Raw genomic sequence first — 27,437 nt, 5'->3', positions numbered from 1 at the left:
ATGAGCAGTAATATTTTGAAAGGAATCTTTTTTTCTGAGCAGTAGGTCTCAACAGTGGGCTTAAAATATTCAGTTAAACCATGTTGTAAACAGATGTGCTGTCATCAGGCTTTGTTGTTCCATTTATAGAGCACAGACAGAGTAGATTTAGCATAATTCTTAAGGGCCCTAGGATTTTCGGAATGGTAAATGAGCACAAACCTTCAACTTGTAAAAAACACAATATCTGCGAAGCGCAATAAAGCGAAGCGCAATAAAACAAGGTATGCCCGTATATCTTGTCCACTACTTTTTCCGCGTCCACAGAGCCAGTTATCTTATCATTGAAAGCAATCAGGTTGGTGATGCATAACTTGTCCTTGGCTGTTCCTAATCACCTTCTTCTCCTCCAGGTGCTTAGAAATGGATTATTTAAGGACCTGCTCCATGACTTTTTGGGGGATTGATGTGAGGCTGACTGATCTGTAGTTCTTTGGATCCTTTTTCCCTTTCTTAAAGATGGGCACTATATTTGCCCTTTTCCAATCATCTGGGGCCTCCCCCAGTTGCCATAAGTTTTCAAAGGTAATGGCCAGCATCTCTGCAGTCACATTAGCCAACTCCCTCAGCACTCTCAGATGTATTGTATCCAGCCCTATTGACTTACACATGTTCAGCTTTTCTAATTATTTCCTAACCTTTTCTTTCCCCACTGAGGGCTGCTCACTTTCTCCCCAAACAGTGCTACCTGATGCAGTAGTTTGGAAGCTGAACATACCTGTGAAGACTAAGGTTAAAAAGGCATTGAGTACTACAGCCTTTTCATCATCATCTGTCACTAGATTGCCTGCCCCATTCAGTAAGGGACCCACACTTTCCCTGACCTTCCTCTTGTTGCTGACATACTTGTAGAAACCCTTCTTGTACCCTGCGCATCCCTTGCTAGCTGCAACTCCATTTGCGCTTTGGCCTTTCTGATTTCCTCCCTGGATGTCAGAACAATATTCTTACACTCCTCCCTAGTCATCTGTCCAAGCTTCCACTTCTTGTAAGCTTCCTTTTTGCAGTTAAGCTCACCAAAAAGTACTCTACTAAACCAAACTGGTCACCTGCCATAGTTGCTAGTCTTCCTGCACATCAGGATGGCTTGTTCCTGCACCTTCGGTAAGGTTTCTTTAAAATACCACCAGCTCTCCTGGACTCCTCTCCCCCTGAGACTGGCCTCCCAGGGGATCCCGCCCATCAGTTTCTTGAGGGAGTCAAAGTCTGTTTTTCTGAAGTTCAAGATCCTTATTCTGCTGCTCTCCTTTCTTCCTTTTGTCAGGATCCTGAACTCAGTCATTTCATGGTCACTGCTGCCCAACCTGCCATCCACTTCTACATCCCCCACCAATTCTTCCCTGTTTGAGCAGCAGGTCAAAAGCAGCATGGCCCTTAAAGTGCCTGTGCACTGCTGTATTGCTCTCCCAGCAGATGCTGGGGTGATTGAAGTCCCCCATGAGAACGAGGGTCTGTGATTGGGAAACTTCCGCTAATTTTCTGAAGAAAGCCTCATCTCAGGTCCCAGCTCTGGTGAAAGATGTGCAGGTGAAAACCTGCTGTGCCCCTTGAGCCCAGGGACCCCCAGGAGAGACCCCAGGACCCCTGATGAGCCCCGGCCTGCCTGCAGGTAAGCAGGGGCACATGGTGGGAGGGACATAGCCAGCTGGGAGGTGGCTGAGTGGAGCCGAGGAGGGTCACATCCCACCCCGGCTCCTACATGGCCTAGCCCCACAAGGAGCCTCGTGAACAGGCACACTTCTGGGCCCGGCGCATGAGTTAGCATGGGAGTTTGAGCGGGAGGGCCTGAGGTCCTGCCAGTGCACCTGAGGGAAGGCAGTCCCAGCTGTAGCCAGCCTTCCAGCGGCACCATTCAGATGGGCGCATGCCACACCCCAAGGGTCCCTTTGGGGTCTGTGGTCCCCTCCGCCTCAGAGATCTCCACCCAGACAGAGCCCACGGTTCTGGGCTCCACGTGGACGGAGCCCCTGGTCCTCGGCTGCAGGGCTGCCTGACATTTTTTCAGGCTCGGGGGTCCAGGAGCATGGCCACCTCCCCATGTGGGGTCTGCTCCCTTTTGGGGTCTCTGGCACGCCGGCTGGAGGAGCTCCAAGCCGCAGTCCAGAGACTGCATGCCATCAGGGACTGTGAGCAGGAGATCAACTCCTACTCCCAGGCCCTTCTCCCCCGGGAGCCAGAGTGTAGACCACGGTCTCCTTCCAGGACAAGGGAGAACTCAGGGACTTCCCCTTCTGTCCAGCCATGGGGTTGGACCAAGGTGTCAAGAGCCCCAAGGCCCGCCGCACCAAGGCCCCCGCCCCACAGGAGCTTTGCAATAGTTATGAACCTCTTGCAGCCCCAGCAGAGCCTGCCAAGCTGCCAGCTCCTGCAGGCAACACAGACGATACTGTAGCTACCGCCCCCGCTCTCCCTAAGACAAAACGCAAAGTGTTTGTCATGGGAGACTCCTTCCTGAGGGGGACTGAGGGGGCAACCTGCCACCCCAACCCCTTAGCCCGGGAAGTCTGCTGCTTCCCAGGAGCCCGTATCCGAGACATTGCGGAGAGGATCCCTGAACTCCTCCAGCCCACTGACCACTACCCTATGCTCCTTATCCATGTGGGCATGAATGACATGGCTCAGAGCAATCCCAGCCAGGTCATGAGGCACTAGAGGGATTTGGGAGTGGGGCTTAAGGGGTTGGGGGTTCATGTGGTGTTTTTCTCGATCCTCCCAGTTTTGGGCTACGGGCTGAGGAGGGAGAGGAGGATCCACATAGTCAACCAAAAACTGCGGCGCTGGTGTCAGCGGGAAGGCTTTGGCTTCCACAACTATAGTCCACTCTTTGGCGAGAGAGGCAGTGAACTGCTGGGAAGGGACGGCCTCCACCTCTCTACCCTGGGGAGAAGGCTCTTCTCAGCCAGACTGGCTGACCTGCTCCACTGGGCTTTAAACTAAACCTGCTGGGGGATGGGGGGACTTCTCCCACTGCTGGCCCACTGAGCAACCCCAGCAGGCCAAGGCATTTAAGGGAGCCCACCCCTGCCCAAGCCCTGGAATGATCTGTAGGCAAGGCAAGATCCCCCAAGGGGACACTTTCCTGGCTGTACACAAATGCCAGGAGCTTGGGGAATAAGCAGGAGGAACTTGTCCTCCTGCTAAACGTAAATAATTATGATATCATAGGGATAACGGAGACCTGGTATGACTCCACCCATGACTGGACCACAGGTATAGATGGCTATACCCTGTACAGGAGGGATTGAGGGACAAAAGGGCCAAGGGTGTAGCTCTCTATGTCAAGGAAAGCTATGCATTCTTGCAAGCTAACATTGGCACCCAGGGTGGATGACTGGAGACCCTCTGGGTTAAAATCCATGGCTCAGGGGACACAATGGTGGGAGGCTACTGCAGACCCCCTACCCAGGGTCAAGAGCTTGACCAGGAGTTCACTAGGGAATTGGCTGAGGCTGCACGCTCCCAGTGCTTGGTTGTCATGGGAGACTTCAACTACCTAGGCATCTTGTGGGAAGAGCGCTTGGCCAAATCTGAGCGGTCGCTAAGCTTTCTCTCATGCGTGGATTTCATAGCTTTCATAGACATTAGGGCTGAAAGGGACTCAGAAGATCATCGAGTCTAGCCCGCTGCCTGAAGGGCAGGAAGTCAGCTGGGGTCATAGGATGCCAGCAAGGTAAGCATCTGTGAGGGCGCCGGGACCACAGGGGACCGGGCCCGAGGAAGGAAGCCCGGGTTTCCGCCCAGCTTCCGGGACCTGACCCAGAAGTCCGGTCGGGAATTTGAAGTCTCCCGGAACGTAAACCGGGCCGGCGTGGGACCGGCCCGGGGAAATAAAAGGAGCACCCCTACCCCATGCAGAGGAGGACGGAGGCTCCGACGGGAGCCAGACCCGGGAGCAGCGGAGCCGGGAGCAGCGCGGGAGGTGCGGACTGCGGCGGAGCCGGCAGCAGCGGTACCGGGAGCAGCGAAGCTGGAGGCGTGGACTGCGGCGGAGCCGGCGGTGGCAGCTTCGGGAGCGGTGGAGCTGGGAGCGGCGCGAGAGACGCCGACGGCAGCAGAGCCGGCGGCAGCAGCTTCAGAAGCAGCGGAGCCGGGAGCAGCGCAGGAGGCGCGGACTGCGGCGGAGCCGGCGGCAGCGGTACCGGGAGCAGCGAAGCCGAGAGGCGCAGAACCGGTAAGCGCGGTACCGGGAGCAGCGAAGCCGAGAGGCGCAGAACCGGTAAGCGCGATACCGGGAGCAGCGAAGCCGGGAGGCGCGGAACCGGTAAGCGCGGAACGGGGAGCGGCGGTGCCGGCGCTAGTAGGGCGTGCAGCAACGGGACCGGACGCCACGCGGCGAACCCCGGCGGCAGCAGAGGGGACCACAGTGGAGCCGGGAGTAGCGAGGCGTCCCGCCTCGTCACAGGTAGCACAGGGACCGGTGGCGGTTCCGACGGAGGGTCTCGAAAAGGGAACCTGGGCCGGAGGGACCCTCCTCCGGCGGATGGTGGCCGGTTGGTCACGGAGGAGGACCCGTGGGCAGGGCGGCGGACTTTGTAGCCAACCCGGGTCTAGAGACGCAGGCCCGTTAGGGCCGGAAAAATCCAGACTCAAGGAGCCCCAGTATCAGGGACACTAGGTAATGGGGAGGACTCCGAGGCGAGGGTGTAGGGGTGGAGGAGCCCTCAGGACCCCTGGACTTTGGAGTCGGGGTACCCTGTTACGGAGACCGTCAACTCACCGCCCGGGTGAACCCCTTTTGTTTTCCATCAAGTCGTGGCAGGCGAGATTGGCGGCGACGCGGCGGTCCGGCGCGTACCCCCTCCTCTCCAGGGGACATCCGGGGAAATTAGGGATCTCACTTGCGGGTGACATACCCCACATCCCCACAGCATCCAATTTACTCTTGAAGATGTTCAATGTAGGTGCTTGAACCACCTCCGATGGCAGGCTGTTCCAGACCTTGGAGGCTCGGACAGTAAAGAAATTCTTCCTTATGTCCAGCCTGAAATGGTTTTGCAGTAGTTTATAACCTTTCAACCTCGTCATCCCTTGGGGCGCTCTGGTGAACAAATGTTCTCCCAGAAACTGGTGGTCACCCCTAATAAACTTATAGGTGGCCATCAGATCACCCCTGAGCTTGCGGTTTTCTGGACTAAAGAGCCCCATGGCTCTCAGCCTGTCATCGTAAGGTCTAAGGATGAGCTCTGACGCAAGAAGTCTACGGGCTGACAAGAGGTAAAGCACTGCTCAACCTTGTACTGGCAACTGGGGATGACCTAATCAGCGACCTAACGATCGAAGGGAAGCTGGGTGACAGTGACCATGAGCTGATCTTCTTCACCATCCTCTGTAAAACTGCAAGTTGGTCAGCAATACAGAAGTCCTTGACTTCAGGAAAGCTGACTTTGACAAGCTCTGGAGGCTTGTCAGTGAGGCCCTAAAGGACCACAACCCAAAGGGGAGGGGAGTTCAGGACGAGTGGTTGCCCCTCAAGGGAGCGATCCTGGATGCACAAGCAAAGTCTATTACATCTCGGAGGAAATGCGGCAAAAGGGCACAGCCTCCTTGGCTCTGCAGGGAACTAGTGGACCTCCTGCATCTGAAAAGAAAGACTTACAAAGGATGGACGACTGGATCCACCTCCAAGGAGGAATACTCTGCACTGGTCCGGACCTCCAGGAAGCAAACAAGGAAAGCCTGCGACTGAACTCCAGGTGGCTACAAGTATCAAGTATCAAGGACAATAAAAAGTCCTTTTTCAGATATGTGGAGAGCTGGAGGAAAAGCAAGGGCAACATTGGACCCCTGCTAAACCAGATGGGACAACTGAGAACTGACACTGAGGGAAAAGCCAACTTGCTAAAAGGGTACTTTGCGTTGGTTTTTCACCAAACCCATGGGACACCCCTGCCCATTACAGAACAGGGAGTCCCGGGTGAGGGTGATTCCATACCTGCCATCAGTGCTGACCTTGTGAGGGAACATCTTGGGAGGCTGGACACGTTCAAGTCAGCCAGCTCTGACCGTTTACACCCCAGGGTACTCAAGGAGTTGGCTAGCATCATAGCTTGGCCACTGGCTCAGATCTTCCAGAGCTTCTGGTGCTCTGGTGTAGTGCCTGAAGATTGGAAGAAGGCCAATGTCGTGCCTATCTTCAAGAAAGGGAGGAAAGTGGATCTGGCAAACTATGGGCCCATCAGCTTGACCTCTGTCCCGGGGAAGGTCTTAGAAAAGATCATCAAAGAGGCCATTCTTAACAGACTGGGTGATGGCAACATCCTGAGGGATAGCCAGCACGGGTTTGTTGTGGGTAGGTCTTGCTTGGCCAATCTTACTTCCTTTTACGACCAGGTGACCTATCACCTGGACAAGGGAGAGGAGATTGATGTTGTATATCTTGACATTAAAAAAGCCCATGATCACTTCTTAGCAAAACTGGCCAGTTGTGCCCTCACCGCGATCCACTGGCTGGGGAATTGGCTCCGTGGTTGGATCCAGAGGGTGGTGGTTGATGGAAGTCAATTGTCATGGTACCCCGTGACCAGTGGGGTCCCTCAAGGCTCTGTCCTTGGGTCTGTACTTTTCAATAACTTCATTAATGATGGTGGATATTGGTATCAGAAGCGGACTGGCCAATTTCACCGATGACACCAAACTTTGTGGTAAAGTGTCCATACCTGAGGACAGGAGGGTGATCCAGGCTGACCTTGACAGGCTCAGGAAATGGGTGGATAAGTACCTGATGGTGTTTAACACCACAAAATGCAAGGTTCTCCATCTTGGGAAGAAAAACCTGCAGCATCATTATAGGCTCGGCAGTGCTATGCTGGCTAGCACTATGGATGAAAGGGACTTGGGGGTCATGATTGACCCCAGGATGAACGTGAGCCTGCAATGCGATGCTGTGGCTAGTAAAGCGAGCAAAATGCTGACTTGCATCCATAGATGCTTCTCAAGCAAATCCCAGGACATCATTCTCCCATTATACTTGTAGTTGGCCTTGGTGAGGCCACAGCTGGAGTACTGTATCCAGTTTTGGGCTCCACAATTCAAAAATTATGTGGAGAAGATTGTGAGAGTCTAGAGGAGAACCATGCACATGATCAGAGGTCAGGAAAACAGACCTTATGATGAGAGGCTGAGAGCTATGGGACTCTTCAGCCTGGAAAAGCGCAGGCTCAGGGGTGATGTGGTAGCCACCTATAAGTTTATCAGGGGTGCTCACTAGGATCTGGGGGAACGTTTGTTCACCAGAGCGCCCCAAGGGATGACAAGATCCAACAGTCACAAACTCCTCCATGACTGTTTCAGGCTGGACATAAGGAAGAACTTCTTCACTGTCTGAGTCCCCAAGGTTTAGAATAGCCTGCCACCAGAGGTGGTTCAAGCACCTACTTTGAACGCCTTCAAGAGACATTTGGATGTGTATCTTGCTGGGATCCTATGACTCCTGTTGACTTCCTGCCCTGGGGTAGGTGGCTGGACTCGATCTTCCAAGGTCCCTTCCAGCCCTAGTGTCTATGAAATCTATGAAGTCTACCTCATCCCCCTGGTCTGGTGGTCTACAGCACACACTCATCACGACATCACCCTTGTTGCTTTCCTCTCTAGCCTTAACCCAGAGACTTTCCAGATGCCTGTCTCCAGTTTCATACTGCAGCCTTGAGCAATCATGAAGCTCTTTTACATACAGTGCAACTCTCTTCCTTTTCTCCCCTCCCTGTCCTTCCTGAACAGTTTGTACCCATCCATGACAGTGCTCCAGCCATGCGAGCTCCCACCAAGTCTCTGTTATTTCAGTCGTATCATAGTTCCTTGACTGTGTGAAGACTTCCAATTCTTCCTCTTTGTTTCCCAGGTTCCGTGCATTCATGAGGTAACTAGCCAGTTGCTCTACTTTCTCAGGAAGAATGGGAATGCCGCCCCTGTTACCTCTCCTCCTTGTGTTTCCTCCATGTCTCCTGCTTCCCCCCTTACCTCAGGGCTTTGGTCTCCATCCCCCCAGAGAACCTAGCTTAAAGCCCTCCTCACTAGGTTAGCAAGCCTGTCTGCGAAGATGCTCTTCCCTCTCTCCGTCAGGTGGATCCCATCTCTTCCTAGCAATCTGTCTTCTTGGAACAACATCCCGTGGTCGAAGAAGCTGAATCTCTGCTGACGACACCACCTGTGCAAGCATGCATTGATCTGCAGGATGCATCTGCTCTTGCCTGAGCCCTTCCCTTTGACCAGAAGGATCGAGAACATTATCCCTGCCCCTGTCCCCTTCACCCTTGCACCCAGAATCCTGTAGTCACTCTTGATTTGCTCAGGGTCACTCCTGGCAGTATCATTGGTGCCCACATGGATGAGCAGCATGGGGTAGTATAGTCAGAGGGTTGGACGAGTCTCGGTAATCCTTCTGTGACATCTTGGATCCAGGCTTGGGACAAGCAGACCTCCCGGGACAACAGGTCAGACCAGCAGATGCATCCCTCCATCCCCAGCAGAAGGGAGCCTCCAACCACTACTACGCATCCATCTGATGGCAAAAAGAGGGATTTCCTCGGGGGTTAGCAATATGATAGGAGTGATAAATTTAGTTTAGTAAAAGAGGATGCCAGTCCTAGGACTACTACTGAGTGGTCATAGCAGTGCCAGCAACCTATGTATAGGGATCTGTCCTTTGTTCCTGAAGTGAGGACATTGCTATGGTGCAAACTGTTTGTGGCGAAAAAGGGGGGCATTTCACCATCCCTACTGGAGGGAAGGTGAGATGCCATAGTAGAAAGGGTGCCTATTTATGCAGAGGAGAAACGGTAAACAGCCTAGCCGAAATCTAGCATGCCTCTCAGATAGAAGGACCTTAATAGTCTGAGTGAGTGGCTTGCATGCTTCTCCCCGCAGAGAAGAGGTTTAAATCTATCTTTCTTCATGTACAGAGAGATGATAGTAATGGCCCCAGGCTGGAGATAAGCTAAAGGTACAGAGCAGCAGAAAATAGAATAGTAATGCTATGGTTAAGCAATCTGAGAGCAAAACCCTTCTTATCTCCTAGAACAATAATCCAAAATAGGGCTGGGAAGGACCTTGATAAACCATGTCTTGTTCAAATGTAGAACAAAATGTTCAGATGTAGAATCATCTCTGTCTAACTAATGCCAGATAAATGTTTGCTATTCCATAGTCTCTCTAGGTATTTGTTCCAGTGTTTAACCACCCTCAGAATTAAGATGTTCTTTCTAGTATCTAACTTGGTTGAGTTAGAACATTACCTAACGCACCTGTGTGAGGACATTTTGACATCTCACCACTATCTAAGAGTGGATGGGAATAACTCTTGAGTGTTTAAAAATTACAGATGTTGGAGACCTTTCAAACTACATCTGGTCCAGGGAACAAATGCATGTCCTTATGGGACCAGTCTCTGAATTTGCTGCAGCTTAGTGTTGGCCTGCTTACCTCTAGCATCTGCAAATACAGCATTTGTCTAGAAAAGAAGGTGCTGCTACCCTTCAAAATTCAGTCTAATTTGACACGCTGTTGAGTGTTTTTTGAGGTGGGGATGTATGTATGATAACTTCTGTGTAACATTTACTAAAATTCACACTACTGTGTCTCTTCCTCATTGGCAGGGCTGGTGGTTACATGGAAGAGAACAGTCCTGTTAAAGCTATTCAGCAATACAGCCCAGCTCACACTGATGCGGTTACTTCTGTGGCTGCTCTGAAATCAGACCTGTGTGTGTCAGGAGGAAAGGATAAGGTGGGGAGCACATCAACATCCTCAGAAAACAAATAAATACAAATGGATACAAAGGAAGTACAGGGTCAGCTCTCTAATTCAAATTGACCTTATGGATGCTACCATGTAGACATCACAACGTAAAATATAAGTATCTTGTTTGTGGAGGCAATCCAGATAGTGAGGGTTTAGGTGCAAGACTTCCTGTATAATGAATTGGACCTATGCATCTCCTAAGGGGGTCCAGGTCTCATAGACATTCAGCAGGAAATGCTATGTGCAGAGGTATGTCTCAGCACCTGTTCCTCCTCAGGGTTTAGGCATCTGATTCAGGGCTGCAGAGGAGCCACTTGTGCCATCAGAATCTGGACTGCTCAGGACATGTCTACACTTGATATTAATGTGACAAAATAAACTCTGGCACTGTTTGCACCAGAGTTTATTGCTCCTACATGCAGTGTTTGCACATGCACCTGGGACCACAGCACATTGAGCCAGGGAGGAGCAGCTCTGGTTGGCAGGGGACCCGGTGGTCAGCTTGCCAGCCTGTGGCTGCTCCAACGCAACTCAAGAGGCTGAAGAGAAGCTGGCTAGGGCACAAGGGTGCTAAAGTGTGGAGCTGGTCAGCATGCAGCCCTCACACTGAAGCACCCTCGTGCCCCAGCCAGCCCCGTCACTGTCTACGTGTGTATTTCTCTGCATGTGACTACTGCTCTGTAGGATAATACTTGTGTCAGGCAGTACTGTCCTGCAGTGGATTTAGTTAATTTACTAAAGCCTAATAGTGCCACATGTGTAGATGGTGATGCTTTACTGCGAAGCTAATTAGTCAGCACCCTCAGAGAAGAAACTGCTGCCTGAACCATAACACCAGTTACCAGCATCAGATTTTGGTAGATAGTGCAAACACTATGTGTTCACTCTTGAATATGGGTGGAAGTCCACTTTTTGCCCAGTAGCCTGGTGGTTAGCTTACTTGTCCCACATCCTCCACTTCTCATACTGCCTCCTGGCCTGGGCACCTGGGACTTTCTACAACTCAGACATGCAGTCAGTCTCTTTTTAAAAACTGTCTAACTAGAGAAAGCCCACAGACATGAAGCTACCTAGATAAAACCCAAACTGGTGGCATAGGAGACAGGCAGGGGGTGGGCAAAGATCATGAATGAGGAGTCAACAACAGTCTTCCAAAAAAAACCCCAGTCTTAGTGAGAGAATATCACAAGCTATTTCTTAAAAATGGGGAGAGAAGGACACTACTCTCAAGGGTTGAGAAAGCAATCCTCTTAGAAATGCAACGCTAAAATCACACAAATGCAGGTGACATGAATTGGCATTCCAGCTTTTGGATCCTAGCTACAGCTGCCTCTATTGCATTTTTTCTCGATCTGAAGAAGTTTAGAAGACTTTTCAAAATCAAGCCTGGCTTTATTGCTCTCATAGACAAGTAGTGCTTTTCTGTATCTTTTAATATCAAGGTAAAATTTGATGGAGTGGTAGATTCTCTGGCAATTTTCAGGTCATAGTTGGATACCTTCCTGAAAAACATTTTAGTCAAATACAAGTTATTTGGCTCAATACAGGGTAACTGGGGAGATTTTATAGTTCTTGTCATACAGAAGGTCAGAGTAGATGATCTAATTGCTTCTTTTGTCCTTAAAAATCAATACACCTTGATGTGTTTTATACTGTAAAAGAAAAGCTTCTGAGAAGGGATCTAAAAATCACTGTTGTATTTCAAGACCAAAAGAATAATTTATTACCTGAGGCTTGGAACCAAGGCTGTATGCTTTGATATTTATGTTTTGTTGCTGAGGCTTGTCTTGCTTTATTGACAGTTTATATTGTCACTGCAACCCTAAGGTATAAATCCAGCTTCAAGGATATGTTGCTTGGTCGTATCTTAGTCTAGAAAATTCCCTTATTTCAACAGATGTGTACATTTTCAATCTACCACTGCTATTTTTTTCCTGGTTCTTCGAGTACATCCTTCCTTAGTGCACTTTATCAATAGTCCTAATCTCTTTGTTAGGAAAAGCTATTTGCCTGAAAGAAACCAGAGCTATTTTAACTTGCAGACCAGTGTGAATAACTTCAGTTACTACACAACTTTGTCTATGCTGAATTAGTCTAAATGGTTCTTTCTCTAGACTGTCGTCATATACAACTGGAGATCAGGAGCTGTGTTGAAGAGGTTCCTTGGACATGAACGTGAGGTGACCAAGGTACATAGCAGACTTAACAGGTGAAGCTCAAGTCTTATGTGACTACTGGAATCTCTAACATCTGTCAGAGACTGAGGAATCAAGAGATACTTGTGGTGGTTCATCATCTCCAGCAGGCATGACTTTTCTCAGGCAGAAAGAAAGATGTGGAGAATCACTGGGGCTAGATGCTTAGTTTTCAATAATCCCTGATTGATGATTTTGAGACCCTGTAGTTTATTTAAAGAAATGCTGAGTGCTCACAGCTGCAGCTGAAGTCAATGGGAGCTGTGCTTTAAACATAAATGAAGCCCAATTTATTACTGAGTACTCTAAAAACTCTCGTCCTAGAATACCAAATTGAACACCAAAAATTAATGGATATTTTTACCATAATTTCTTAGTGCCTCTAGTCCCCATCTATAAAATAAGAATGATATTGCCCATTCCCTTCTTTAAAGGGTGGTAAAGATGAATTGTTAATTAATTACATCATGGATTCCACAGAAGTGTTCCTGTTTGGGACCGCCATTCTTTGCACAGTCTCTCTGACTACTCCTTAAAACCAGCTCAGGCATAGCTTCCAGTGGAGGTGAGCTTACGGCTCATTGGACTGAGGCCAGACCTTAGATCACATGATCCTTCCTTGTCTCTAGGGCCTCATCAGTGAGCTTCAACTGGCTAGGACCCTCCTGCAGGAAGGGAAGGAGGGCAACTTGAATTGAAATGCAGCACAGCAGGCAGCCTTTCTCAAAGAAGACCACATTTATTGGCTATCTGCAGTACAGCAGACAGAGTCCTGGTGTCACAGTGACTATGCTATGCCTAAATAGAGCCCCTGTCAGCAGGAAGAATTGGCCTTTGGAGCTGTGTCCTTTTTGGTTCATGACATCTTTCTGTGTCCTAGAATGCAAGTTGTGACTCCCTTTTTAAGCCAGTTTCTCGTGCTTGACTTCTTTGATCTGCTTCCTAGGCACTAGTCGTTGAAGGATATCACCAGTCATTACCACTTACACTGAATGGCTCATCATCCTTAGGAAGAATTCCTGATGGCCCACTATTAGCCACAGCCATTAGTAAAGAAACCAACATCTCACCTTCTTCCCACCGTCTCCTAGTCCAGGTTGAAAGTTAACCCGTTCTTTCACAGCACATAACAGCATTCAATCAAGTCAGGAAAATGGAAGCATGCACAGCTATGATAGAAAGCTTACAAAAGAATATCACATCCTGTCACAAAGTGTGTTCCATGAGCATCATGGAACAGCCTATAATAAATTAGTCTTAAAAGTAAGGTTTGATGTGTGTAGTAAATAAGATGTAGAGGCCACACATTGAACAGTGAGGAGAAAACAAAACCTTCATCATTGCTTCTGAATTGAACACTTGTGCACTGAATGATGCAGGGTCTTGTGGCAAAGTGGCCTGTGATTGTGTTGTATATCCTCATGCTTACGTAGAAGGAGGCTACGCTTTGGGGATGCTATTGGCCAGAACACGCAGCAAGTTTGGTTCATGGAAGTGCAGTCATTGCTCTGAATTGCATAGCCCAGAGTTTTTGGTGCATAACCTGAGCTTTGCAGGTGAGCATATAGCTGCAGAGGAATTTCCAGCCCTGGTACTATTGCAGACTTGCTGTGCTTATCTTATGAAGTTCACCTGATCAAATAATCAAAACCTTCTTTTCCACACTGTTCTGTGCAGGTTGCCTGTGTCTTTGAATCAAACAGATTCTTCAGTGCATCCCGTGACAAGACAGTGATGATGTGGGAATTGTCTGGGAACTCAGGGCCAAGCCAACACTTCCCAGGACATGACTTGGTTGTAACTGGACTAGCTGTGAGCCCAGGTGGGGAAAAGCTGCCTCCTGCTTCCAGTGATTATCCAAATTCTGCTTTTGCCCTCCTTTTTTACATAAGCTCATTGTGATTGTAGATGCTTCACAGCTATGCACAGGCTCCCGAGATAACACCATTTGCAAATGGGACATAGAGACCGGGGAGTGCCTGTGCAGAACTGCCATCTCCAGGAATCTGGTAAGAGTCCTGAGCATAGTTTAGCCCCAGACTGCAGCTACTTTCCCACTGGCTTATGGTGCATGTTAAACTATGCAAAGAGGAAGCTATTTATACTGCTAGTCTGCATTATGTAAACCTGAGGTGCCCAGTTTTCCTTTGAAGCTCATGGAGACCAGGCCTCCTGGTAGGCTAGCCTTGTTCCCAAAGGAGACAAGAAGCTCCAGCTGCATAAAGACTCTGCAAGATGCATTTCATTTCAACAAAGGTCCAAACTCAGGATCTCCCAGCTGGCCAAATCTGAAACAGCTGGGAGTAGCTAACAAAGAATGGCCCTCCAGAGGCCGTTGTGATTGGAGTTGCTGGGTCCATGTCACCAAATACCCAATTTGCATGACCTGGGCTTGTTTGAAGGCTATTTGTTAAAGAAGGCTAGTGGATAAGTGAGCACAAAGGCTGTATGTCTGTCATCTCTGCCCTTCCAGTAATGAGCAGGGCACAGCTCCCAAGCCCATGAGACATCTGTTCTGTGTGCATTGCAGTTTCACTCCCCAATGCTTTCAGTCTGGCCACTCCTGCCAGCCTCAAATTCTCTTTGGGAAACCCTGTATTGCAAGTGTAACAGAATTATTGACTGAAGGACAGAGGCTGCAGTTTTAGAGAACACTGGGTGCATCTACATGTGTGCTTTAATGAGCAATAGCTTATTTTACTGTGTATTAAAGCATCACAGCAAAAACAGTGCTAATATGCTAATACGCAGTAGAATTAGTCTTTTGTGCATTAAGTGTCACTAAAAAGCATTTGCTTTTGCTGCTATGCATTAGAGTAGCCTAATGAGCCTTTATATAGTACCTCATATTCGAAATACTAAACTTAATGTGCAGTAGCAAAAGTGCATTAAGGAACGTGTAGATGTGCCCACTGGGTCAAAAGTGGTCTAAAGTAGGTAGGTGTTACAGCTACAGGAGAATCTGGAACAAATTTAAACGTCAAAAATAGTGAGCAAACTGAAAGTGGCCTGGGTATTCCAGACAATAAGAAGGGTCCCTACCCCATAATGCTAAGTAGACAGTGCAGAATAGGAGGAGAGAGAGAGGATATTATGCTGTTTCAATGTAATCCTAGCCCATTTGCACAACTCTTCCTATCAGCCTCTTCTAGCATATGTGAGATCCATGCATGTGCACACTTCTTTAATACTCCGTTACCTATCTTCTCCCAGGCTTAGACTCTTGTTTGATCTGTCTTAATGAAAATCCTTTCCCTCACAGCACTTTCCCAATCTCCTAATAGCCTACAGGCACTGCACCTACAAGCACCCCTGTCCCAGGCAGAGGAGCTACACTGTTGGGTCCAGAGAAACCTTTGTCCATCCCTCTTTGCTGTAGACAAGATCACTTAGAACTGGACTAGGGCACCACAGTACATTTATGGGCAGGAATTAGTTTGAGCTTTATGCATGGGCAGGTTTCTAATTATTCTTCCCCTTTCACAGGTAACACACCTGTGCTGGGTTCCTGGAGAGCCTTACATCATCCAGACATCAGAGGATAAACTGATAAGGTAAATCCTATCAGTGGTGATCAATGACAGATCTGTTGTTAATTAGACCTTTTGGTGGGATGGTAGCTGCTGGTGGCCTGAAGCTGTGAGACCTCTCATTTGTGCTCAACTGTCTAGGTAGCTCCATGCCTCTCTGCCATGCACCATGACTATCTGTGGGGCCTTTATACCTCTTTCTATGGACAGCATTCCCAAGGTTGTCATTCCTTACACCTGCTCCCTTGCAGGACAGGGCATCACTGCCCTTGGCTAGTCTCACAGCCATATTGAGGGGACACTTGCATATGTATTCTGTCATTAACACTGAAAATTGGAAGATGGAGAACTTCCTGTTTGGAAGCTACATTACAAACTAAAATGGAAGCGGCCTTGGAAGTCCTTTCCAAGTGGCTGTGATGTAACCTGCCTTAGAAGCCTAATTACATCAAGGGGGCAGTGGAGGGAGGCAGCTATAGATGGCAGAAGGAGAAAGGGACTGAACAAAAGCTGTAGGTCAAAGTAAGCAGGAAAGGCTGTCGTGGTTGTTTAATATTGCATCAGCCCCTGCTAGGGGATCCAGCTGAGATGGGGGCTTGCTGTGCTAAACACTATACAAATCAGTCTACAATAAGTGGCAGCCTCACCCCAAAGAGCCTGCAGTCTTGGAGACTAGATCTGAAGGGCGGAAATGACTGTCACTTGGGAGGAAGGAAGAGTTCACACCCAAGGGGCACCACAGGAGGCAAGAAAATCATTAGACTCAGCCAGAGCAAAGGCCAAGAGTGGAAGAGTCCAGGAAAACCCAAGGTAGAGGAGTGGACAGAAGAGGCCAGGCTAAGAGTGTGGAGGGATCGAGTGCTTCATATCACCACAGTGATGCATCAAATTAGACCCTTCTTGTTCTTTTCAGATTCTGCCTTAGGAACTGGCCAGGTTTTTAACTGTGTCATTAGCTTGGCTTTCCTTGATTTTGTTATTCCTTCCAGAATGTGGGATAGTCGGGAACTGCAGGTGGCACACACCTTCCCTGGAAAGCAGCATATTCAGACCTACTGTGATGTGAGCCACGATGGGCGATACTGCATCAGCAGCAGTAATGGCTTTGCCGGCGAGGGTTGTGAAGCAACGGTGAGTTTGCTAGCTGAACAGCACAGTGCTGCTTGCCCTCTTCCTTTTAAAAACACAGCTGGCACACCTGGCTGGCAGCAGGGTTCACAGTGTTCACATCAGCATACTAGGAGCTGTACTGCCAGGTAGAACAGCTTTCACATTGCATTAGCCTCCACACTGGCGTTACCTGCTAAGACCTGCTGTCTAGGTCTCTCTGCTTTTTTACATCTCTTCCTTCTTTTGGAATAAGAAGTACTCTGCCTTTATCTCAGTTTCATCTCAGTTCTAGAACAAATGTGAAGTGCTTAGCAGGAAGCACACCAGACAGGTTACTTCCTATCGGACTTTGCAATCTAAAGACCCAGTTCTGCAAAATGTAAACATATGTATAACTCGCTGCACGTGAGTGCTCTCGGTGGCTTTGTCAGAATTCCTCAGGGCAGACATCTATAAACACTGGCAGGACAGACAGCCTTCACAGGGACCCCAGTCAGGAACAGAGAAAGAAAAACACAAATGAGATATGTGAGCACCTGGCTGTGAGTGCTTGCTGCATGAAATACGGTAGAAGTCCATAACCCCTATCTAAATTGATAATAATTTTGTGAAAAGAAAAGTCATCCCCTTAGACACTGAAGTTCTTCTAAGGAGAAGTTCTAGATTCTAGAGTCTAAAACCAAATATTGATCCCCGCTTAAGGGTGTGGCAAAATCACTGTTGCATTCGTTTGATCCAGGATCTGGCTGTACAGTCTCATGACTGCTCTGAGTTAATGGGAATTGTGTGGCTAAGTACTTGTACCTGGGGCGTGTGGAATTTGCCATTCAGAGTCATCTTGAGCAGGGAATAAGAGAGAAAGCCAGCAACCCACCAAATCAAGGACTGAGGAATGAGATGGATATATGTGATGCTGTCTGCCAAACATTGAAGAGGATGGGAAAGCAGAGCAACAAGCTGAAACATCTCTGTGATAATTTCTGACTACAGGGGCAGATTTGGGACGGCAAAAAGATTATTTAACAATGTAACAATGTGTTTTTCTTTATAAAGCCCCCTATTTTGTTATTCAATAATTATAATAATAGCTGTGGAGCAGCTGGAGGCTGGAATACTTTGTGTCTCTTCCCTTGCAGCTCTGGGACCTCCGGCAGACTAGAAACCGAGTACGCGAATACAAAGGGCATTTCCAAACCATTGCATCATGCATCTTCCTTCCAAAGAGTCTGGGTCTGACCCCAGTCATTGCTACTTCCTCACATGACTGCATGGTGAAGATCTGGAACCAGGATACTGGAGGTGACTTGCAGGGAACTATATGGTCCATGAATGTAACCACAAGACCTTCAAACTTCCTTTCTTATTCCTTGATCTCTTAAGGATGGGGATGGGCTATTGAGCCTTGAACTGAAATGCAGCCTGTGTAGGTTGTGACTGGAATAAGCTTACCAAATAGTTGGATATCCTGGTGGACCCTGTTTAGTTTCTGTATCACAAATATATAAAGCCCTTTCAAGTTTGTCACATTGCAGCAGACTTCTATCCTGTTTAAAGTGACAGGACATTATTAAGGGTGAAGTTCTTTGTATGTGACCAAGTTCAGCAGCAAGGGGGCAAGTAGGGGTGAAATAACAGCTGTGGGGAAGTTCCAGGGAATTCAGTTGTAGAGAGCTGTGATTCCACTTTGGGACCTGCTGGGCCTTGTGACCAAATGCTCACTGGGTGCACCTACATGTGACTCTACGTTTGCCTCAGTTGTCCATATACTACTATGCATTGGTCATTTATCCAACAGCTGTAGCGACACACTATGGCGACATAGCATCGGGAGTCAAACCATAACAATGCTGCAGCTCCATTGCCATAGCAATGTGCTCCATCACTATAGTGCGTTGCTACAGTGATGTTGCAGCTAAAAATAAACATGCACTGCCAGCACAGTGCAGTGCAGGCTGTTACTGCGCCATCGTTTAGTACTTCTTTTTAGGAAGTACTAAGTGATGGTGCAGTAACAATGAGGTCATAGGGGCATGTGTAGATACGCCCACTGTCAACATGATGGATGATCTCATGTAGTTCCTCAGTTGGGAATTAAAGGCATTATAGGGTTAATCCCCACCAAATTCACAGGGTACAGTAAAGGTTACAGTCTCTGAGCAGAGTGAAGAGTACAGGCCTGCCAAGCACTGTTCTGCCGGCAGGCTTGTGTTACAGGGCTGCTTATCTCTCATTCCACGTACACGGAGCTGCTTGGGAAACAGTTGAAGTTTAGAGTCTGTAACCATATCCAGTACAAACAATTATCATAGGACACTTTTGTCCATTAAATGTCCCTCTCTCAAAACAGCACAGTAGTTTACAGTGTTAGGGAAAGGGAAGATTTTTTAATATTCCATAGATACGTTTTTTCCTCTGTGTTATTCTATACTCGGGTTTTATAACCCAGTCTATGTCTGTCATTGCATGTTGGGATGATCGTGGTATTGGCAAATCACCTGTTCTTTGGCCAGTTGCCAGAACACCTTGATCACATTTTAGCTTAATCTAGATGAAATTTAATTTTCTAAGCCATTTTGAGATTTAACTAGATGCAGATTCCTGTCAAATATGCTTCTCCTTCTAACCCAGCATGGAGTTGACAGTGGCCGTGTCTACACAAGCAGTGGACTGTGCAGTTGTTACTGTGCAGTCATTTAGTATTTGCATAAGCCAATACTAAATAACGGTGCAGTAACCATAGTTTATTGTGCAGTAGTGTCCCCGCTCCCTTTTTTTCAGACAGTACTGCACAGTACTGTTGCATCACGGTCAGTGGCCATCAACGCTACTGCGCAGTAGCTCATTGTTACTGTACAGTAGTGTCTCATGTAGATGTGCCCAGTGTTACATAAATATTGGCATATTATTCTCCGCTGGATAATAGAATCAGTGTCTTCAGAAGAGAAGCAAACAAAATGCTCTATGCAACTCTGGAGACTGAATCCCTTTGTATTTCATATTTCAGAATCTCAAAGTGCACCTTCAGTGTAACACATCCAATATAAACAAGGGTTTCCAGAGACTCTCTGACTGCTAACAGTTCACCTACACATCCCCTGTAGGGAAATCCTAGCAGTGAGAATAACATGAAGCCAAAGCCAACCTAGCAGTATCCTGGCTATACAGGGCACCCTGGAAGTGCCTATGCCATCTCCCAACCAGAACTCAGTCTGAATCCATAATAAACCACAGTCCATTGCTGCACTAGCTTTCATAATATATAAACCACTTGTAAAATTGTGCATTGTTTATTATTTCTATTGTGGTAGTATCTAGGATATCCCATCATGAACTAGGACTCTACCGTGTTAAGTTCTCTACAAATACAGAACAAAACAGAGTGCACTTGATCATGTTGATGTGTTTTGTATATACGGGGTACATCTCCATGTGCACTTTACTACAACATTGACTAATTAGCTCCTCAGTAAAGCATCACCATCTACATGTGTGCTGATATTAGTGCACAGTAAATTAATTAACTCTGCTGTTAACACTATCCCTGACAGTACTATCTATCTTATGGCAGAGTTCTTAACTCTGCTGAAACACATGTGTAGGTGGTGACAGGAGTTGGCTAGAGCACTAGGGTGCTGAAGTGTGGGGGCTGCCTGCCATTTAGCTCCCCACTTTAGCATCCTAATGCCCCAGCCAGCCTCTCCGCCACCCAGTGTTGTCATCCCTGGGCTTCCTGCCAGCTCAGGGCTGCTCCACCCTGACTCAAACTGCTTTGCTCCTAAGGACATGTGCAGACTCTGTGCCCAGGAGCAGCTGACTTCAGCACAAACCTTGCCAGAGTTTATCATGTCACCTTAATGGCACATGTAGATGCACCCACACTGTGGGAATCACTGCCAGGGTTATTGTCATGGAAGGAAGATACTACAAATGCTCCAGAAAACACAGGCCTTTAGGTCTTCTCACTATGTACAGGCTGCAAGTCTCCATATAAAATACATAGATACACCTGGTGCTAGAACCTCCTGAGCTTTGGGAGTAAGCTTGTTCTAATACCCCAGTACTGACAGAACAGTATACTTTCCAGCCTTTGAGAAACAGTAATGCTTTTATTAATTTAAGTCAAATGTAGTGGTGATAAAGAAATGAGGAGGAAGTATTCTGGGAATGTTAATTCAGGTTAGCCCCTGGAAAGGCATTAACTCAGTATGTAAGTGATATCAAGAGTGTTTTGTTGTAACATCCATTCACCTGACTGAGCGTGATTGTAGCTGAGATCTGGCTGATTAAAATCCAGTAGTAATGCAGTAATAGAATGGCTGGCTGTGCTTTTCATTGAGATGAATGTCTGGACTGTATCTCTTTGTGTTGGGAACTCCCAGAAAGGAAAATGTAAGCAAAGGAACCAAGCAAAACAAGTAATACTGTAGCTTAGTCCCCTCAACAGACAAGTAATGTCATAAACTCTTAAGAAAATAAGGCCTGCAGGAAGTCAGCTAGTCCAACCCCAACTCAAAATAGGATCATACCTGTCTGAACCATTTCAGACAAGCGTTTATCTGACCTTCTCTTAAAAACTTCCAAGGATGGAAATTCCATAGCCAGGAAGAACTACCTGACTGTGGAGAGATAAGGTGAGGTTGGCTCTAATCTGCTAGACCACTGCATCATTTAAATGTTCAGCTCTTAGTGGACACAGCTCATGTGCCCCTGACTGTGCAGTTGTTACTGCGCAGTCATTTAGTACAAAATGCTAAAGCAAGTACTAAATGATTGTGCACCATTACTGCGCAGTCCTGGCAGTGCCTGGGTCATTTCCAACCCTACTCCACAGTGCTTTGTTGCTACTGTGCAGTAGCTCAGTGTCACGGCTTTTGCCCGCCAATGCTATGTCACCATAGCAACAAGGTACAGCATCATAGCTTATTGCTACGGTGACGTAGTGTCTTATGTAGATGCGCCCAGTGTGTGCAGAAGCACATCACTGTAGAACTGCATTCTGCTTGTAGAGGGCAACTTAGGAAAAGCTCCTTCGTTTCCTCCAGGTAGCTATCGGTTCTTGTCCTGCTGGTGATGATTAACTTCTGAATGGCAGCAATGAACATCTGAATGCAGGGATGAAGAATTCTGCTAAGTGATGACTTCTCTGTTCCCTCCCCAGCTTGCCTGACCACCTTGTGCCTTGAAGGATCTGGGCCCCTGGCTTCCCTGGCAGTCTGCGACAGCTCCGCTCTCCTCTGTGCCAGCTTTAACTCAGGAATTCACTTGCTCAGAATAAATAGCGCAAAGGGCCTGGAACTCCAAGAAGCGGCCAAATTCTGATTTGCAGAGACCTTCCCTGAAGAAGGCTATGTGGCAGGTCAAAGGCTGGAGACTCCTGTCTGCTTAAGAAGGGTTCTGAGTCACTTCCAAGATTTACTGATCAGTCACCTGTAAGGGGACTTCATTAATTCAGCCCCCAGCAGCAACAATGTAAATCAAATGCAGAAGTGGCAGGACTGGTCAGGTTCAGTTTCTGAGGTGACAGCTGCTACCTTTTCAAAGCCAAACTGTAGATGCATTTAGGCCAATTCTTAAGTTTAAAAGAGTTTGGCACAAATTACAGAAAACTACTTGTAAGTCTCTTGCAAGGTTAGGGAACAAGACACATAAGCTAAGACTGTACTAAAATAAGCTAACTACCTATGTGGAACTCTGTTCCTTAGAAGGAATTTTGCTCTGCCCTCTGTGGTGGTATGGAGTTGATGTCATGTGGAGACACCACTCCTAGCTTCATCCAATTCCTTCATTCATTACCCTTTTCCAAGAAATGTGTATAAGGAATTACATGAGTTTGGTTGGTCAGCTCGAAGGAGAAACTACAGTAACGTCTCTCTTATCTAATTGGTTTTAAATCAGCATCTCCATTCTGTACCCCAGGGGCCACACTAGCTTGGAGTCTGGCTCACTACACAGTACCGTGAAAGAGTAGGGACTCTGGGGTATGAATACTGTGTACCATACTGACCCTTTGAGGGACAAAGGGACTATTATGTTACTCTCAGGTTAGAAGCAGAGTGCTGTGCTATGAAGCGGCAAAGCTCTCTGTATAAACCTGGAAACCACCTTCTGGCTTCAGGATTTAGAATGAGCTGCTTGTTTCTGGAGGTATCAGTAACTGACTAAATGAATGAACAATGCAGCATTGAGAAGTGCCAAGGCATTGGGTTAGGAAAGTTCAACCCATTTTTTATTGATCATATTCATTGTACTGTTTAGTGCAGCTAAATATGGTGCCACAGAAACCTTAGGCTTGGGGAGAATACTTGTGTTGTATGAACTCGATGTTTTAAATGTGCCTTCCTCAGTAGGGAAGAGAAATTTTTGGTGACAGGGACTTCATCCTCTTTCGTGACATGAGGGGCACCCTATAAGAAAAGAGTTCAGAGATACCCATACGTTCCAGGTAACAGGGATTTGCAGAAAGAGGCCTACTGGGCTGTCCAGCGATCACCAGGCTTGCCAGGTACAAGGTAGCCCTTTTTTCCTATATGATACCGAGCACCAGAGCCTGACTGTTTTCCCAGTATAATGACAACCAGCTCTCAGAAGTGCTTATGCTGTCCTTTTCCTGGTGACTTATTCCTGGTGGCTTAATGTGAGGTTCAGATTGGTCTCTGGAAAGGAGAGCTCATGCAGATGTTCTGTCATACAGAAGTAGGGCTGGGAGAGACCTCCAGAGGTCACCTAGTCCATTCCCCTGCCTGAGGCAGGATCACCCTTGTCCAAACCATCCCATACAAACCATAATCTAAACTCTACATAAGATTACCCTCAGCTTTGACACAATATAGACTTAGCATCCTAACCTGCCACAAGTAAAGCAGGGGAACCATGGCAGCCAATGTCCTGCTGCTATAAATTATACCCAATATACTCTCAAGAGATCCTGGGCAGAAGGCCATCCCCCCTGCTATAGAGGAAGGCAAAATCCCCCACAATCCATACCAATCTGACCATGGGTTAAATTCCTTCCTGACCCCAAAGATGGTGATCGGGCTGACCCTGAGCATACAGTCACTGAAATTGCTAGTAGGTTTCTCCATTGTGGCGGCTGCTGCCTCATGTAGATGACACCAGGTAGTCAACTGGAATAGATGCAGAGTCTCCGTGTTCACTAACAACAGAAAGATCCTTTGTCTGCTACAGCTCCTGCCATGTTCCTGTCTGACAGGGCTGCCAACTAGCTATGAAACTGTGGTTAGCAATACCACCCATGTGGGGTGAGATTGTGAACTGTGGTCACTTGGCCAAAAAAGGCTAACTACAGTGGCTGATGACAGGAGAAGGTCTTCCTTCTTTGTGGCATTGGAGGAGAGTACATATCAAATTGTGCCACTTTTTGCATCCTCCATCCTGAATAGTCCCCTAGAGATGTCCCTCCTCTATATAGCCACTTTGTTGGTTTTGTGCCTAGAGGCTAAGCTCTCCAAACAGTTTTGAGCAAGCTTCCAAGAAACCTAGGCTCTCTTATGCGATGGGCAGCCTAACTACAGGGGTTGCCACTAGCTTCCTCCCCTTTCATGACTCCCAGGCCTGGTACCTGAGTAACTTGATGCTTGTGGCCAAGTCTCTGAGCATTGTGCTCTGCAGTGGTCTAATGCAATGGGCATTTCTTTGGCTCACTCCAAGGTAGCTGCGGTTATTAGGTAGAGCTGCTGGCTCTGCTTTGGATTCAGGGCACTTTTCACATGAGATTATTCCTGAGCCAATCTTTTTTTTTTTAAATTTCCTGTGATGAAAATAGGTGCTTTGTGCATAATGGTTTTATATGTGTATTTACAAATAATGTGAGAGTATGTCTGTCTTCCATTAAATCTGTCTGTGGCATTTTTTCTCCTCTCTTTGGTAGAAATCTGAGTTAAAATACCCATGCACTTCTGTCTCAGTAATAATTTGACATCTTTTCACTTACAGCACAATTAAAGAGCCTTTCTGAAAGGTACCTCTGACCTGTATAAAACTATACACCCCCTGGTTCTTTGTGAATAGCCAGATGATACTCCAGGCACATGCTTCGTTTAAGGTTTGCTTGCAGTGCCACTGGGATCCTGTGTCTAGTGTGTCTAATAACCTTAAGGATCCTATCAGTATGTCTGCTGTCTGCAAGCTGACAGTGATGCAGCAGGGCGGTGTAGAGGAAACAACCCTCATATTTAACTTGTGGCAACCCTACAGTGTTCTGGAAGCTGGGGTGTGATCTGGAGGAGTTGTTTGTTATTGGGATGGACAGTGAAGTGTTTCTGGCTTGTTGTAGTGCAGAAAGACCTATTGGAGACCTAATGTTTGAGGGGCCAATTGCTCTACATGTTAATCTGGGAAAAACAGCACTTCCTTCTGTGTGATGCAGAGGGGACAGTGGTTAGCTAAAGCAAAGATGAAAGTGAAAAGAAAAGCCCCTCAGAAGCCAGCCTGTTGGGTGCAACTCAGTGGGATTTGGGCTTTTCACATCACTGCTAATGCCCTACATCAGTGGTCTCCAAAGTGGGGTGCGCACACCCCACGTGGTACGCAAGACAATCCATTGGGGTGCAGGAAGAAAATATTAGAACTTCTATTTATATTAATATAAATATATTGGGGGGGTGCTCAAAAATTTTTACTGATAGGGGTGCACGATCAAAAAAATTTGGAGACCATTGCCCTGCATGATGCACCTTATTCACCAGCCACCCCCAGATCCAGTCTCTCTATTTAGTGGAAGCTAACGCTGGCTACCTGAGATGGAGAGTACAGGCACTTCATACAAATGCTGCCATCTGTCCCCTGGCATCTGCACTACTCTACTTTTGATAGGTTAGAGTCTGCATCAAGACCGTAACATTTCAGCCAAATGTTTCTCCAATAATCTGTACTTTCAGAAAAGGTTTGTAACAATAGTTGCTCTTACTGGCCCTTTAAATGCTCTCCTTTCCGCCCCGATGTTCCTTGAGAGGGTTTGTATCTGCCTTCTTGCAATTACCATGTTCTGTGATTGCCTCAGCCACCACCTCCTCCACACCCAACTAGATATCTCCCACCTGCCTTGCACCCTTCCTGGGCAATGACCTTTGAAACAGTCCTGATGGATGTTAACACTTTTCTTGGTTCTTTCCTCTCTCTCGGTTTATCCCATCAAGTTTCCTTTTATCCTTCCGGCCCAGAGTATCTCTCTACTGAAACGCAATACTTTTCCCTGTGGTGTTACCTCTTCTTTCTGTAACATCCTACAACAGGCAGATTTACAGTAGGAGAGAATTGGAGCTACAGAGCAGGAACTTGCAGGGTTAGAGACATTTTTTTTCTGTGCCATCTTTTTGGACTCCAACCCAATAGCTACACTGAGTTCAAAAGTAGCTGTCTGTGCTTAGCGCCCTTCTCTTGGTCTTTTATATCTCCTTTGCTTTGGCATCTGCTTCTCCTTTGAATTGGATCTATGGGAACATACAGTGGGTGGCCAGAAGGACATGTTCTGTCCAGTCATGCACTCGTCTGAAATCTGTTTATATGCTCTGAATTACTATGTATGTTCCACTCAGGTTTAAACTGTCCTCTTCATTTGGTGTAGTTCTTAGGGATGCTGTAGATGTACTACTAAAACCTGTTCTGACACCAGTTTGTAAAAGGAAAAGACTAGCATACTTGGTCTCTGTCTTTTTCTAGATGACTTTAGGGACATAGAGGCACATTCACTTGCAACAGTTGCAAAACATTGGAATGCTGTGATGTATCAAACTTATTAGGTTAGATAATCTTCTCCTGAAAGGGACCAATTTTGCAATGCCATGATGGTACTTAACATGTACTAAACTGCTTTAACATTCATTTGCTTGCATTCTAACTGCACTAAGTAAGCATTAAGTTGAACATGTAACACCCCCCAGTAGAATATTTCACTGTGTGGTTTCTTGTGATGCTCATTTACATGACAGTAACAGGTGGTGGGGCTCAGATGTGGTGCCTGTTAATCTCCTTTGAACCAATTTAGTTGTTGACTTGTATGAATGTAACTTACTGAAAGGATCAGGTGGCACTTTTTTGTACTGCAAATGCAACTGGAATGTATTTTATAGATGACCTAGTTTATGGCCCACATTATATTCCTGGGCTGGAGCAAATAAAATTGAGCACACAAGGTCTTCGCCTTTGTGTATTGAATAACAATCCTGTCTTGGAAAGCCCTACCCTTTAAAAAGTGTATGTGATGCTGATGTAGACTTAATCTCCAGGTGGAAGGGACTGATGCCAGACACACAGCCTGCTTTGCCAGCACTGGGTATTTTTCCAATAGTGAAGCATTTTCTGCTGAGCTGCCACTAGCCGACAAGGCTGTAGACATCAGTGCTCAGTCTGTCCCCTTCTCCTGCTGGTGAGAGCTTTGGCTCATTCTCTCTGCTCCATGTGAATTGGGCTACAAGACCATGGATGACAAGTTCAGAAGCCCCCGTTAGATGAAGCCGGTTGACGAGAGTGATTTGCTGTGGCATTCTCCAGCCATTCCCCAGCTCTCTGGTAAAACAGCACCTCCTCTCACTACCCCTGTCTGCTGCTCTCCCTTTGCCTAATGCGTCTTGAAATCAGATATCATCTCCAACAGCTACTTGCCATCTTCCATAAAAATTGTTCTCCTATCTCCATCAATGGAAGTGACATCTTCCAAGACACTCAACGAGGATACTCAGCTACAGCTCCTGGAAATGCCTTTGGAGCCTCTGAGTTACTCATTCCAAAGCTGACCTGGCATGGAAGAGCCACTGTCCCAACCAGCTGGTAGCTTTTCCGTGCCCATATGCCATTGTTAGTGCTCTCTGAT

General features: G+C 47.2%; 1 protein-coding gene across 3 annotated transcripts in view; it reads left to right on the top strand.

Moving 5' to 3' along the window:
- The window catches only part of WDR31 (WD repeat domain 31), a 39,266-nt gene extending 12,517 nt beyond the window's left edge, over positions 1 to 26,749 (top strand). For 2 of the 3 annotated variants that reach the window (XM_090022453.1, XM_090022454.1), the window contains 8 exons: positions 9,630 to 9,759; positions 11,889 to 11,963; positions 13,647 to 13,791; positions 13,878 to 13,978; positions 15,456 to 15,523; positions 16,489 to 16,630; positions 17,746 to 17,908; positions 21,768 to 26,749. In XM_090022453.1, coding sequence (XP_089878579.1) covers positions 9,630 to 9,759; positions 11,889 to 11,963; positions 13,647 to 13,791; positions 13,878 to 13,978; positions 15,456 to 15,523; positions 16,489 to 16,630; positions 17,746 to 17,908; positions 21,768 to 21,928 — 985 coding nt within the window. In that variant the 3' untranslated portion in view covers positions 21,929 to 26,749. Of the gene's footprint in view, positions 1 to 9,629; positions 9,760 to 11,888; positions 11,984 to 13,646; positions 13,792 to 13,877; positions 13,979 to 15,455; positions 15,524 to 16,488; positions 16,631 to 17,745; positions 17,909 to 21,767 lie in introns of those variants that run through there. The other variant, XM_090022455.1, reaches the window with a different exon arrangement.
- The last annotated feature ends 688 nt before the right edge of the window (positions 26,750 to 27,437 follow it).

Source organism: Crocodylus siamensis, chromosome 11 (assembly GCF_052110815.1).
Source record: "Crocodylus siamensis isolate JL-2025a chromosome 11, ASM5211081v1, whole genome shotgun sequence".
In the NCBI taxonomy this organism is placed as follows: Eukaryota; Metazoa; Chordata; order Crocodylia; family Crocodylidae; genus Crocodylus; species Crocodylus siamensis.
The sequence above is the reverse complement of the archived record's forward strand: the minus strand, read 5'-3'. Positions and strand labels throughout refer to the sequence as shown.